Raw genomic sequence first — 12,726 nt, 5'->3', positions numbered from 1 at the left:
AACAGCACAAAACGTCCTGCAGAAAAGTCTCGGAGGTCCAAACAAGAAAACTTACATATAAAAGTAATGTATCGGAGAATGCACGAGCGGTAAATAAAAAACTGGCAGCACCAAGTTTTACTAGTACATAAGCTGAAGCATCAATGTATTATTTCCAGCTCAGCAACATCAACAGCATTTTCATTAGAAGTTACTTTGGATACCAACTAACAAGCAACTAAAATTGTCAACATTTTCCCTCTTCAAATACAAGACAGCTAAAAAGTATATTATGAATAACATTACTAGGTAATTGAAATGCTAACAGTGGTTGTCATGGTTAAAAATAACCACAATCTGGCAGGGCATCGGATTAATTGTTCAAGACAAATATCAGATAGAGTTGCAACTCTCCTCGGATCCTCAGTAAGGCCTGTATCTGTAATCTGCACGTGAGGGTCTGCCACCACTCATACTGCCACCGACACCATAACCCCACTGCCGAGCAATAGATAGGAACGATTAGTACATAGTATGAATACTCAGAATATGTAGACCATACTGGATCACCATCTATCCAGTTCATTATGTGTAGGTACATGCATGTAAGTTACAACATTTGACAAACAACTATTACTAAGATGAAATGACCAGATTCTTTTGAGATTCTTTTATTGTGTTTTTTTTCCCCGTGGGAGAAATTACAAATAAATTGCTATATATATATATATATATACCTATTTTACCTAGCAAATTAAATCTAGCTTAAGTGACTTGAGAAACACAACAAACTGGTGACAACTACATGAATAACTATAAAATCATGACATGGAGAAAAGAAAATTGAAGGTCCCTAGTGTGCCTAGGAACAAGTATGCAAAGACACATAATCACGACTTTATAAGATTCAGAAGTTAAAATTAATTGGAATGCCTTCAGCCGTATGCAATCTTCCCAAGATAAGCCATTCAGAAATTATAAACTTAAGCACTACATAAATATAGAACCACAAGCAAGTCACGCACCATGCATAAAAGACGAGACAGAGAGTATAGACAAGTTGATACATAAATGATGATACACACAGCCTCACTGCTGTTACACATCTTCTCTAATGAGAAACAGGCAACAAACTATACATATGTACTCACGTCATCAAAATCCAGGCTCCCATACATCCTGCCATAAGTGCGCATTGGTCCGCCATACCCAAATGGTTCAGGATTATTCATCATGAAATTACTACTAGGACCAGCATCATCAATTGGTGTCGCTGAATCTATTGCAACCTGTAAGACATAAGAAGTGAGAACCATCAAGAATAGTCACTCATTTTATTAATGAGTTAATAGTTACCAGCAGGTATCCATAAGCACCTGAAACTCTAAAAGTATATCTTTATGTATCATCTTGAGTAACCAAACTTGCATTTTAGGAATACATTGCCATTAAGTGGTCAAACTCAATTTTTAGATGAACAATGAAAACATCATTACAACATAATCGTGTGACTGCCAGTAAAATAATGGAACATAACATCAGTCTAAGCAAAAATTTCTATATTGAAAGCTTGTACAATTTTCAGGAGGTAAATGGAGAGCCAGCATTGTCATGTTTAAACATGAGCAAATTGCAAACAACAAACATAGAGCACCACATAAAAGCTGAAAAAAGATTACGGGATATTCGAATTGTAAGAACCATCAGCACTCAAGAAAGCACTAGAAAGTATCTGGTTTTATATGTTGAGAATATTGAGACAGACACAATATCATCAAACAAAATGAGAACAGTTAGAACAAAATAACTGACATGCAAAGCCCACGTCTGAAATCTCTGCACACAGTGAAGACAATTGGCAAACAACAGCGTTGGATCAGATAGATAGCCATTTGACTTTCTAGTTACAGACTCAACATGATGCCCAAAAGATGTGATCACTCGTGTTACAGTTCCCATCTGACCTCCTTAATTATGACTGATTCAGTGTTCCTTTTTTGGGGAAAAGTAAAGTATAAAACTTAAAAGGATGACTCAGGGTTTTACAAAAATCACCGACTTGTTGTCCCTAGCATCTCCCATGTCCATCTCTACATGTTTCTACGGAAATAGAGGATTAACTCTTAAGAGTACGAAGATACTACTTATACAAAGAGAACAACAGCGGAAGATATTGCTGGCGGATCTGACAAGAAGAGTCGTTTGAAGGTGACTGCAATGGTGGGATGAAGAATATTGCGCCTTTCCTGCGGAGCTAATGGCAGTGGAGGATGCAGCAGGTTGCTTTAGAAGTAAAAGTAAGGTCTTGTCTCATCGTCAGCCCATCTGCCAGTTATTTTACATACTCCTACCAGTTTTGTCCAACTCCAAAAGTTCCCAGTTCTGTGGGTGCTCTTGTTCAGAGATGGTTCAGGTTGCAGTTGCACAGTCCACCAGTTGGTTCAGACTAATCTAAGAGTACCTAGCCACCCAGAGGGGATTTTATTTCTAGCACTGGACTAAATCCTATGTCTCGATATTGTTGAAAAATAAAGTAAAACATCTTGAACAAGTCATCATTTGTTAGTAAACAACAGGTATCAAACCTGGTGTCCACATATTTCATGAGATCTTCGAGCTACACGATCTGCAACACCATCATCAGCAAAAGTAACAAAGCCAAATCCCCGATGACCAGTTCTCTTGGGGTCCTGCGAAGTAGCATGACAATGTTTCAAAACTTTCATTTCATCAAATGCAGCAAGTCACAGCAATTCTTACCTTTGGCACATAAACATCCAAAATACGACCGAATCTTCCAAAATACTGACGAAGATCTTCTGCACTTGCCTCCTGAGGAAGCCTACCAACAAAGATCTTTTTGCCCATCCCCCGAGGTGCCTCCCCTCCTAATGATGATATTATCAAACTGAGATCATCTATTCGAAAAGCTTACAGGAATGTGCTTTCGGCAATTAACTTACTTCCATACATAGAACCAGGATGATCATACAAGGTTGGAGCACCAAGTGCAGCATATCTAGTTGCCGCGTTAATATAAGCATTATAAGCACCATATCCACCCCCACCCTGGGGCATTCGACTAATTGGCCTGAAATCTTCCTCCTACAGTGGAGCAGACAAATATAAAATTTATATATATGGGCTGTGAGCTACAAAAATTCCAGGAGGCCATTAAAATGCAAAAGAACCATTTTGCATCTGCATGCATGTTTTCGTCAAGAATATAAACATGATGATATGATCTGGATAATGAGCCAACACCTCAGACTTAGATTTCGGTCTTTGCTAAAGCTTTTCCACTATATTTATTGTTATCATAATAGGTGGAGTCATTACATACAGTTCATCCTTGGCCCACATCCTTGTTCTGCGCACAGTAACTCTTCTAAGCCAGGCCTGGGGGCAGAATACCATTTGCAGACTAGATTTTGTATTTTTAACTTATTCTGCATGTATTTGTGTTATAAGAAACAGTGGAGACAGATGCTAGAGTAAATTAGTAATCGAAAAAAATGCTGCTGTCAGACCATGCAGCAAATGCTGCCACATGAAATTTCAAAAAGAAAATTATGAAAGGCCAATGTATATGTATGATGCAGAAAGATACCTTTGGTGTCGCCCTGTCCACAACCACTGTTGAACCTCCCAATTCATGAGTTTCAACCATCAGATCATCCACAGCTTCTGTGAACAGATAACACAAGAGGAAGAAATAGTTTTATTGAGTGTGATACAAATAACATCAAATGGCACTTACTAAGAAACAGGTTACACGTGCAATAAAGCAGGCTTATGTAGATATTGTATTGAAGAGCTCATCCTTTTAACCCTTTTGCATTAGGACGTAAATTAGAATTTCCCAAATCATAACCAATTTCCTGACTCCAAATTTCGTGCATTTTCAAAGGACCAGGGCGTGACCTTACACCCCTAAGGCTAACCCTTCAATGTTGTGAAGATAAATTGTTGGACTATCTGAGATATTGGTGACCATGACATTGGAAAGCTACCGCTAGATAGAGGGGCATGGTAGAAAGGTCATAGGTGTTTCATGGAAAGTCGATGTTTCGAACAACATATTGTGGTTTAGTGTTGCATGCTGTCTGCAGGTGAATCTTTAGATACCAACAAGGAAAACCCAAAAGACCACATAATTACACCACTAATTAGGGTCTTGACTTTTCATTGGAAACATTAAGCGTTGCCTCTCCAAATTAGTTGTATACGAGGGAACATAGGGCCAAACCTAAGAAATAAGAAGCAAACAGAAAACAGAAAAGGGCATTACCAGCATTTGCAAAAGTGATAAATCCAATTCCACGATGACCTTTGGTGGTTGGATCCTGCAAAAGTGAATATTAAATCATGTTGTGTAAACATTACACTGTTGTGTCATCATCATAATAGAGAATGGGAGAAAAGTATGAACCTTTGGCATGTATAGATCTGTTATGTCACCATATTTCTCAAAATGACTGCATAAGGAGGAAACAGATACCACACTTAGACTTTATCACTCACAACATAACCCTCCAGCATTACAGATTAACCCACTGACATAGCAATTCAAATAATCACACCTCGATGACTTCATCAAAATAAAAAGAAAAGGAAAAGCAACCTTCTGAATGCAGCTTCTGTCACAGATGGCGGAATCCTTGCTACAAAAATCCTGGTCACTTTCTTTGATGATGTTCTCATCTCCTCCTATAAAATAGTTCAGATTGAGACTACATTTAGAGTGCCTCTGCAACTTCAAATGACTGGGCAATGTTGAAAAGCAACAACCAGAATGTAAAACAAAAATAATAGAACAAATAAATTGTTAAAGAAGGTAACCTTTGGTGTTGCTATTTTAACCTCAAGCATTCTATTGCCAAGGAAATGCTCACTTGCTAATGCAGCCTGTGACATGCACAGATGAAATAAAATAAGGAATCATAGCGCAACAACCAGGAGTTTGGTTCTCAGAGTATGCAGAGAGAAATTCTAAATGACAATCAAGCTAATATTGAGAACTAAAAACCACAAGCAACAACACAAGGGTTGGAAAATTATGTCCAAGATGTGTGTCACCTTTGCATCCTCAATTGTGGCAAATGTTACATATCCGAAACCACGAGAACGACCAGTGGAACGCTCCTGAAATCACCATAGCAAGAAAATAAGGGATCTCCTTTACATTTCATCCACTGTATTTACATACTTTAAGAGAGAAAGACAAAAACTAATCACAGATAAGCACAGTGGCAGCGTCTTATTTCCCACAATCGGAAGCAAATATCAGATACAATTCAACATCAAAGGCAAGTGATTAGTTTGATTTCATAAGCTGAAGATTTCAAGGTAAAATTTTCAAACAGCGTAGATTATTAGAGAATATATAATGGAAGTTTCCTCTAAAAGTTGCACCCTCCCTGCAAAATCATATTATTCAATTGCAATGTAAAATGAAAAAAACGAAATATGACTCATGAATAGGCATGATTCAATCTAGGATTCTAACGAGCCTCTCAAACAGAATAAAAGGAAATAGCTACTAATAGCACGCCATAGGGCTCAAAATGGCAAATGGTGCAATGCCAGCACCATTGTGCAGAAATGGCGCTGCATTGCTCATGGCACGCCCTTGGGCTGTCCTAGGCTCCTTTCCTTGAGGCACCTTCGGAGTGCGCCTTTTTTAAGGGAAAGGAATTAGCCGGATCTTTTGAGAATAAAAGGAGGAAGAAAACCCTAATCTCACTTAACAGCCACTCCACTGTTTCTCTCTTAGCACATATCTTTCTTTCTCAGGCTCGTGTTTTATTGCTTTTCTTCTTTCTTTTTCTTTCATTTTCTTCCTCTTTTCTTTTTTTATTGCCATCATTTATTACATCAAGACTTTAACAACTATGAGCACAAGGAATAGTGTTAGAAACTACATCAAGAGAACATTTAAGAATTGGCAGGTTCTTTCGTAAAGTCCTTTACCCCGTTCCAAGTTTTTGGCACAAGTTTTCATCGTATGCAAAACAACAAGAACCATAAGCATGCAACGCAAAGAAGACTTGGCATAATAGACATTAGTCATAAGTAGACTTTTTTGTTCTCGGATGCACAGAAGCAGCTCTCACAAAGTAAATAGAAAAGAACCAACCTTCATCACAATGCAGTCCTCCAATTCACCAAATTTAGTCATGTATTCTCTCAACCCTTCAGTATCCACATCCCATGGAATTCCCAACACCTAAAAGTGGTTCAGACAATGCACATTAGTCACATAAAAATACCATACACTTGTCAAAACAGATATGATTTTCTTTTCTTGAAGAACACATAAAAATTTGAAACTTACGACGAGCTTTCGGTCGGACATGACGAAAGTAGATCTTGCGGTTCAGGAGAACGAGAATTTGTGCAGATCTCTCCACTCTCTTCTCACTCTCTCTCTCTCACCAACTCTCAATCGCTCACGCACTCTTCCTGCACACAACAATAATAGGCACACCTCTTTCTCACAACACACAATTACCATCATCATCATCATCACATACCAAAGTAAACTCAAACTCACCATCTTTTTAAGAATTCTAACAAATAAGACACCTAAGAGAAAAACAGTATTCAAGAAAAAAGCGAGAATTATGGCAGAATAGCTGCGGGCTCTCCCTGCTAGACTGACCTTTTCATCCGATTGGGGATTTCAAAACCCTAAATCGCTCCGCTCCGCTCTGCTCGCGCTCTCCTCTCTCTATTTCTCTCTCTCCCCCCGCTCTCCTCGCGCCGCTTAGCTTCAGCTTTTCTATCTGCCTACACCAGATTCTGGCTTTCCTTTAATACTGTCTGATTTAGTTGGCCCAAAACAGCGACTTCTTCCCGAACGTAAATACCTAATAACACTCTCTCCCCTGCCTCTGCTCAAAGATAACGCGAGTTCTGCTTCCACGGTTTTTAATCTCTCTGCACTCTTTGCTTTTTCCTAAATTTATCTATTCTTTTAGTGAAATAACATACGTTTTTTCCCTAATAATTTAACTTTATAGATACCTTTTCACGGTAATCTCGATTCACCTATATATTAATGAACGATAATCACACGGTTCTTTCTTGAAATTTAGTTTAATTTAAATATAACTATAAATACGTATTGTGATTTAAAAAATTACATCTTTATTCTTATTGTTTATTTACATCCAACAAATAAATCCGTCAAAACTCATTAACTTTTTTTATACTAATAAAAAAATCATATTTACTCCAATTAATTTTCTACAGATTGAATAAATATTTTCTAATCAAATTATCTTATAAAGTGAATGTACTTCCTCAGATGTGATGGCGCGCGAAAAAATGTATGAAGGTATTCTGATCAAAAAAGATTTGTCTGATTAGCCAAAATTAAGAATACGTCAATCGAGTATAAAAATGAATTTTCATTTGATTTTTATTTGCTATTACCAACAAATTTTGTGAATTTAAATTAATTAAAGAGGACAGAATAAACACCAAAAATATTAAATATAATTTTTTCAAATTATAAAAAATTTATATATAATTAGATCAAATCTCGTAAGAAGGAGATGTAATTATCGTATTAATATATAATTCCTTTGAACTTTGTCTAGATTATGACCTACAGTAGATTATGACAGTTCATAATCTACACATTGCCATCATTATTATCATACATTTATGTTGCATTCACAATATATATAGTTTAATTTAATTATATGTTTTAAATTTGAAAAACAAACATGTGTCAATTGACATTAATATGTAACACACCATTTTATTTTGAATGTCGGGTGAAGAAAGTTAGCATTGGCAGCATGCATTTTGCGTCTCTTGCAAAGATTATAGTCTCATAGATTACTCTCCCCAGGCCGGTGAAAGTGTACTATATATCAGTAAGTTGCCAATCGAGTTGCATTGATGTAATCTTGCGGTCCATGAGCAGGTAAACCAGGGAACACAGGTCCGAGCATCCGAAACATTCGCAGCAGCAAAGTTTCTTTATAATCTGGTCCAAACATGCGGGGAAGAAGAAAACCTCTTACCAGTTCCCACAGAGCATCTACTCTCTTGGTCACAATTGAGCCGCAGTCGAAATAATTCTTGAATGGTTCTTCTTCAACAGCCTGTCTCATATCACAGATAAAACCAGTTATTTCTTATGTCTTCGTTAATTTAGTTTGTGTGGTTTGTTGTTCTTTTGTTGTCGTAAAACTAATACGATTAAGCTGCTTACCGTTGCTTCATAAATACTATTGACGTAGATACACGTCCCAAAGTGCTTAAACATCAGTGCAGAGTCATCGTAGGGCAGCCTAGGCACGATATCGTAGCTATACACAAATCTGTAGTATCTGACTCCATAATGTTCAAATTGCTCTTTCATGAACTCCCCCAATCTCTCATCTCCAACCCTGGGCTGTCCAAATGTGTAGACCGCTTCCAGCCGTTCTAGAATTTTGACCTCGTTGTGTAGTGCAAGAACCGCAGGAAAGAGTACTGCAAGCGCCCCACCAAGGCTGTGGCCAGTAAGGATGAATTTTGTGTGATGATTGGTCTTGAAATGGCCTTTCAACTCTTCTGCTATGGTATTGTAAGCGTGTCGATGTTCACCAGTCATAGTGCTATTTGGCCACGTTCCATCCAGTTTCAGACCAAGGGCTCTCATGAAACCACCGTGAACTCTGCCATTGACGCCTAGGAGATTGTACCATGAGATATCAAAGTCGGTGCGCCAGTCATCAGCGTCGAAAACTTCTGTACCTCTGAAGGCCACAAAAATTATATCAGAATCAGCATTCTTGTCGCGGAACATGAAAGCTTGTGTTGTATCTTTCTGGTGTCTCTCTGTGGAAATAAGTTGAGAAAAACTATTAGTTCATTATGCAGTCTGATAATTTGAAACTGATGATCTGATGCCCTCCATTTCTTACCATCCCAAAAGCTATATGTTCCCAGCAATTCCATCTGTCAAAAATTGTGGCAGATTCTGGTTAGAATTCATCCTACCTTAAAAACCAAAAAGAAAAAAGAAAAAAACATCAGAAGATCTCAAGACAGGTTAAAAGTGGTACTACCTTCCATGTTATTTCAACTGTAAATTTGATGAATTCGTGGTTCTCGTAGGCTAATTTTGATGCCATAGCCGAAAGAGTTGCGAAATATTTATTACTTCCTGGTTTGATGTTCTTGTCCAACTCCACCCTGTTATCTAGATGCCCAATAGTTGATAAGAAGCTAGCTGAAGTTTTACTCGGCACCACCACCTTCCCTGCAACACATGATATATTCTTTGATATATATTCATCATTTTAAGATATTAATATTAAATCATCGTCCTCTCTAACAGCTATGCTTTTAGATGAGGTAGTTGTTTAACATATATTACATCAGAGCCACACGAAACAAGAGGTTTTAGCGTTCGCTCGTGAGAGAAGGCGTGTTATGATATTAATATCAAACTTCTCGTTTCTAAGTAACAGCTTAAACTTTCATATGAATGCTCGTGTAGCATACAAGAAAATAAAAATAAGAACTATAGCATGAAACGAGAATGTGATTCTTCTCTGTTTCCGGGTTCCGGTTTTGCAAAATGGGACAGGTCGAATTGATGATTATGATGAAAGTATTTAAGATACAGACTAACCTCTCAATAAGTTCTGTAGGAAAGTGCTGAAGTTGCTTTTATTTCCTAGAAGGTTTAGGCACATCTCAAATTGTGAGCCGCGCTTCAACAATCGCTTCTCATAGTAGTGAAGAACCGTCTGGACTAGCGTACAGACATACATAATCACTCTACGCCTAATAATTGCTGGATTCATTTGAGGAATTCAATAAATTTCTTAACGCAAAGAATGTCCAAAGTACTAGTAGCTTATACTGTAAGGACGGAACTGTGGTGTGTGTGCAGGAAAATGTAAGAAGATGTTGGTTGGCATAATCGACTCGACTCGGATATATAAAGGTCTGCAAAAAAGAATCTTTATAAAACCTACGTTCCTACACAAGCAAGAAACTTTATGCCTACAGCATAGGGAAAGACGAGGAAAAGCTTCGAGGGTAGAGGAAAGCAATGTGGTAAGGGCCTGATTATGGTTTAATTATGCCTGTAAATTAGGTGCTTTTCAGTAGGCCTTAACTAAGATTCTTTATTAAGCTATATAATATTAGTTGTAATGTACTAAATTCATAAAGTTATGATCAATGTAGTAGTTTAGACACTAATTTGTACAAAAAATGGATCAGGACTATTTCAGAATGGAATACCCTAAGCTTGACAGGGAGACAAAAGTATAGGAAGACAAGCGTACGAAGGTAGTGAAAGGGAATTGCCCAGGGACTGCCAGTTGCTTAGCCCATTAACCCTTCCGACATTCCAACATATCGTTTCTCACATTTCATGCACGAATGATCACGCGTGGTCTTGTCTTTCTTTTCTCATGCAAGAAACACGTTGGAGAAGCATATCTTCCACAGGAGATTACCGGGAACAACTCTCGAGCAGACGGGTCAGGTTGGTTTTGGGTCATGTATGTGGCTGGATCCACTATTTTTTAGGCTGGATAATAAGTTGAGATGTTTCTTCCTCTCAAGCCGTATGCCGTAGTTCCTTGCGAACAACAAAAAGAATCTGGAGTGTTTTGTTCTGGACATATTACTACATCTCCTTGCACACAAATTTAATCCAAGCCCACGAATTCATGTTGACATATATATGCTTGGTATGTAGAAGCCTTGTTCATGTGTCGCCATGTTCAAGATACAATTTTTGTATGCACTTGATTGTCATGATTTTTCAAGTTTGAGAACTAATCTCGTACTATCAGAATCGGAAATCCCAATTATATCGACCAAATCTTAAGAGGGCTTCCATATAACAATTTCTGCGAGTCAGTTCAGTCAATCAACTACCTTATCAACTAACGTGCTAAAACTGCACAAACGACCTACGTCTTCTACTGATAAAACACGGCTGCAGTATTTAGTGCAAGTCTATAGAACCCTTGATACTCTGTCTCGAAATTCTCGATTTGAAACGTTCTAGACCAACCATCAAGAATTGGTTTCATAGCTACCAAACTTATGCGCAGCCCAACTCTCAAGCAACCCGAAGGGAGGACAAAGAGGCCCAAGTGGGGGAGAGGACGACAAACTTAAAGTTTTTTTTTTTTTTTTTGTGGATAAATATAAGTTTCATTTATAAAAAAAATTGTATAGTACAACAGTGCTCAACTGGTGGTTTCTTAAATTTAAACCCTCCTTATTCAAGAAGGGTAAGTATTTCCGACTACAGTTGCACAATAGAAATTTAAATACTCGTTGGCTTATTGTTATCCTACTCCTTTGGCGTTGCTTTTAAGTTCTTTTAATTATTTTTTGTCATTTCAATATTAATTTAGGTGTTAAAGTGCTTATGATTTTTTTTCAAGTCCTCGTTCTAAAGCCTGCAAAACCCATGCCAAGAATCCAAAGTTAGACCGTCCCTAATGAGCATTATTTGCTCATATCAAATATATTGCATGACGAGAAAGCCTGGCATATTGTGGGTAGCTAGATATATGCATGGGGATTCAATTCCATGTATGAACCTGGAAGTAATATAATTACGTTATTTTATATATGATTCATTAATAGTTCATTGTTCACCAAGTACCTAAATATAATTTTACTTCTGTAATATATAGGAAATGATATTTTTTATCATGTACGAATTAATTTTCATAATTTAGTTTGATAATTTTAAATTTTAGCAACTTTAATCTTTTTCCTGCCAATTTAATTGAAAAAATACATGTGACTTGCACATTACCTTTAAAATTGAAACTTTTCGACCATTATGATAAAGTGGCATGGACTGCTATGTCATCATAAAAAATGCCAACCCACTTGAAGTGCCATTTATAAATTTGGCCGGAAAGTCATAATTTTAAAAGTGTTGGTTGAAAATAAATTAAAATTGCCAAAAACCTTAAAATTACATCATTAAATTACAAAAATCAATTTGTGTAAAACTAAAAATGCTCTCTAAATTACAAAACTAAAATAACATTTTTTCTATTTAAGGTGCATGCATTTATATTATTTGTACTAACTTTATATGGCATACTTTCTCATGGTGGAAATAATGTTAAGCTTAAATGTATTTTTGGTCCCATAATTTAGATTATTTGGCATGTCTTCTACTTTTTTTAGTATATATAGCATTTTCGTCCTACATCTTTTTAATTTTCGTTATTTTTCCCTAGAATTTGCCCTTCTTGCTTATAAAAAAAAGTGCATGTGCATGTCCCTTGACGTTTTAAAATCCGGGCTTTTGTATATTGACCCATTTATGTCAGTATTTTTATCATTTAACTTTCTAGGCTAATATTTAGTAAATTTTTTTTATTTTTGTTATTTCACTCATTTTTTACTAGAGTTCACCCTTCTCCCTAATGAAATTGAAGTCCACCAAATAAAAGGACTGAAATTGAAAAAACTAAAAAGATACAAAATCAAAATGCTATTTTATAAAATTAAAGGACAAAAAGCACCAAATAACATAAGTTACCGAAAAACAAAAAATGCATTTAATCCTTAATGTTATATTATTATATACAATATATATCTCAATAATGTGCCTCTCTAAGTTCTTATTTATACAGGATTTATGATTCCATCATTATAAAGATGTTATTGCGTATCATAAAATTTATTATTATTTAATTTCTTATACTTATTTTATTTATGGCGGCATTATGATCACAAAATATC

At 36.5% G+C, this 12,726-nt stretch overlaps 2 protein-coding genes across 2 annotated transcripts; both read right to left on the bottom strand.

The window, feature by feature from the left end:
• Nucleotides 1–90: 90 nt before the first annotated feature.
• On the bottom strand, nucleotides 91–6,922 carry LOC105177616 (RNA-binding (RRM/RBD/RNP motifs) family protein). Its single transcript, XM_011100830.3, has 14 exons — nucleotides 6,644–6,922; nucleotides 6,317–6,444; nucleotides 6,119–6,208; nucleotides 5,059–5,124; nucleotides 4,822–4,887; nucleotides 4,604–4,689; nucleotides 4,412–4,457; nucleotides 4,271–4,325; nucleotides 3,590–3,666; nucleotides 2,943–3,084; nucleotides 2,740–2,867; nucleotides 2,565–2,669; nucleotides 1,131–1,268; nucleotides 91–477 (listed from the first exon to the last, which is right to left on the bottom strand). Exons 2-14 carry the CDS (start codon nucleotides 6,335–6,337, stop codon nucleotides 403–405), a joined length of 1,095 nt encoding a protein of 364 aa, XP_011099132.1. The 5' UTR covers nucleotides 6,338–6,444; nucleotides 6,644–6,922; the 3' UTR covers nucleotides 91–402.
• A 625-nt stretch (nucleotides 6,923–7,547) lies between these two features.
• LOC105177615 (triacylglycerol lipase OBL1) lies at nucleotides 7,548–9,895 on the bottom strand. The gene is made up of 5 exons (XM_011100829.3): nucleotides 9,620–9,895; nucleotides 9,051–9,244; nucleotides 8,907–8,940; nucleotides 8,210–8,820; nucleotides 7,548–8,099 (listed from the first exon to the last, which is right to left on the bottom strand). Exons 1-5 carry the CDS (start codon nucleotides 9,792–9,794, stop codon nucleotides 7,866–7,868), a joined length of 1,248 nt encoding a protein of 415 aa, XP_011099131.2. The 5' UTR covers nucleotides 9,795–9,895; the 3' UTR covers nucleotides 7,548–7,865.
• Nucleotides 9,896–12,726: the final 2,831 nt, after the last annotated feature.

This window comes from Sesamum indicum, linkage group LG9 (assembly GCF_026168435.1).
Source record: "Sesamum indicum cultivar Baizhima isolate 11 linkage group LG9, ASM2616843v1, whole genome shotgun sequence".
Lineage (NCBI taxonomy): Eukaryota > Viridiplantae > Streptophyta > Magnoliopsida > Lamiales > Pedaliaceae > Sesamum > Sesamum indicum.
Note: the sequence above shows the minus strand (reverse complement) of the source record. Positions and strands in the feature narration are given on the sequence as shown.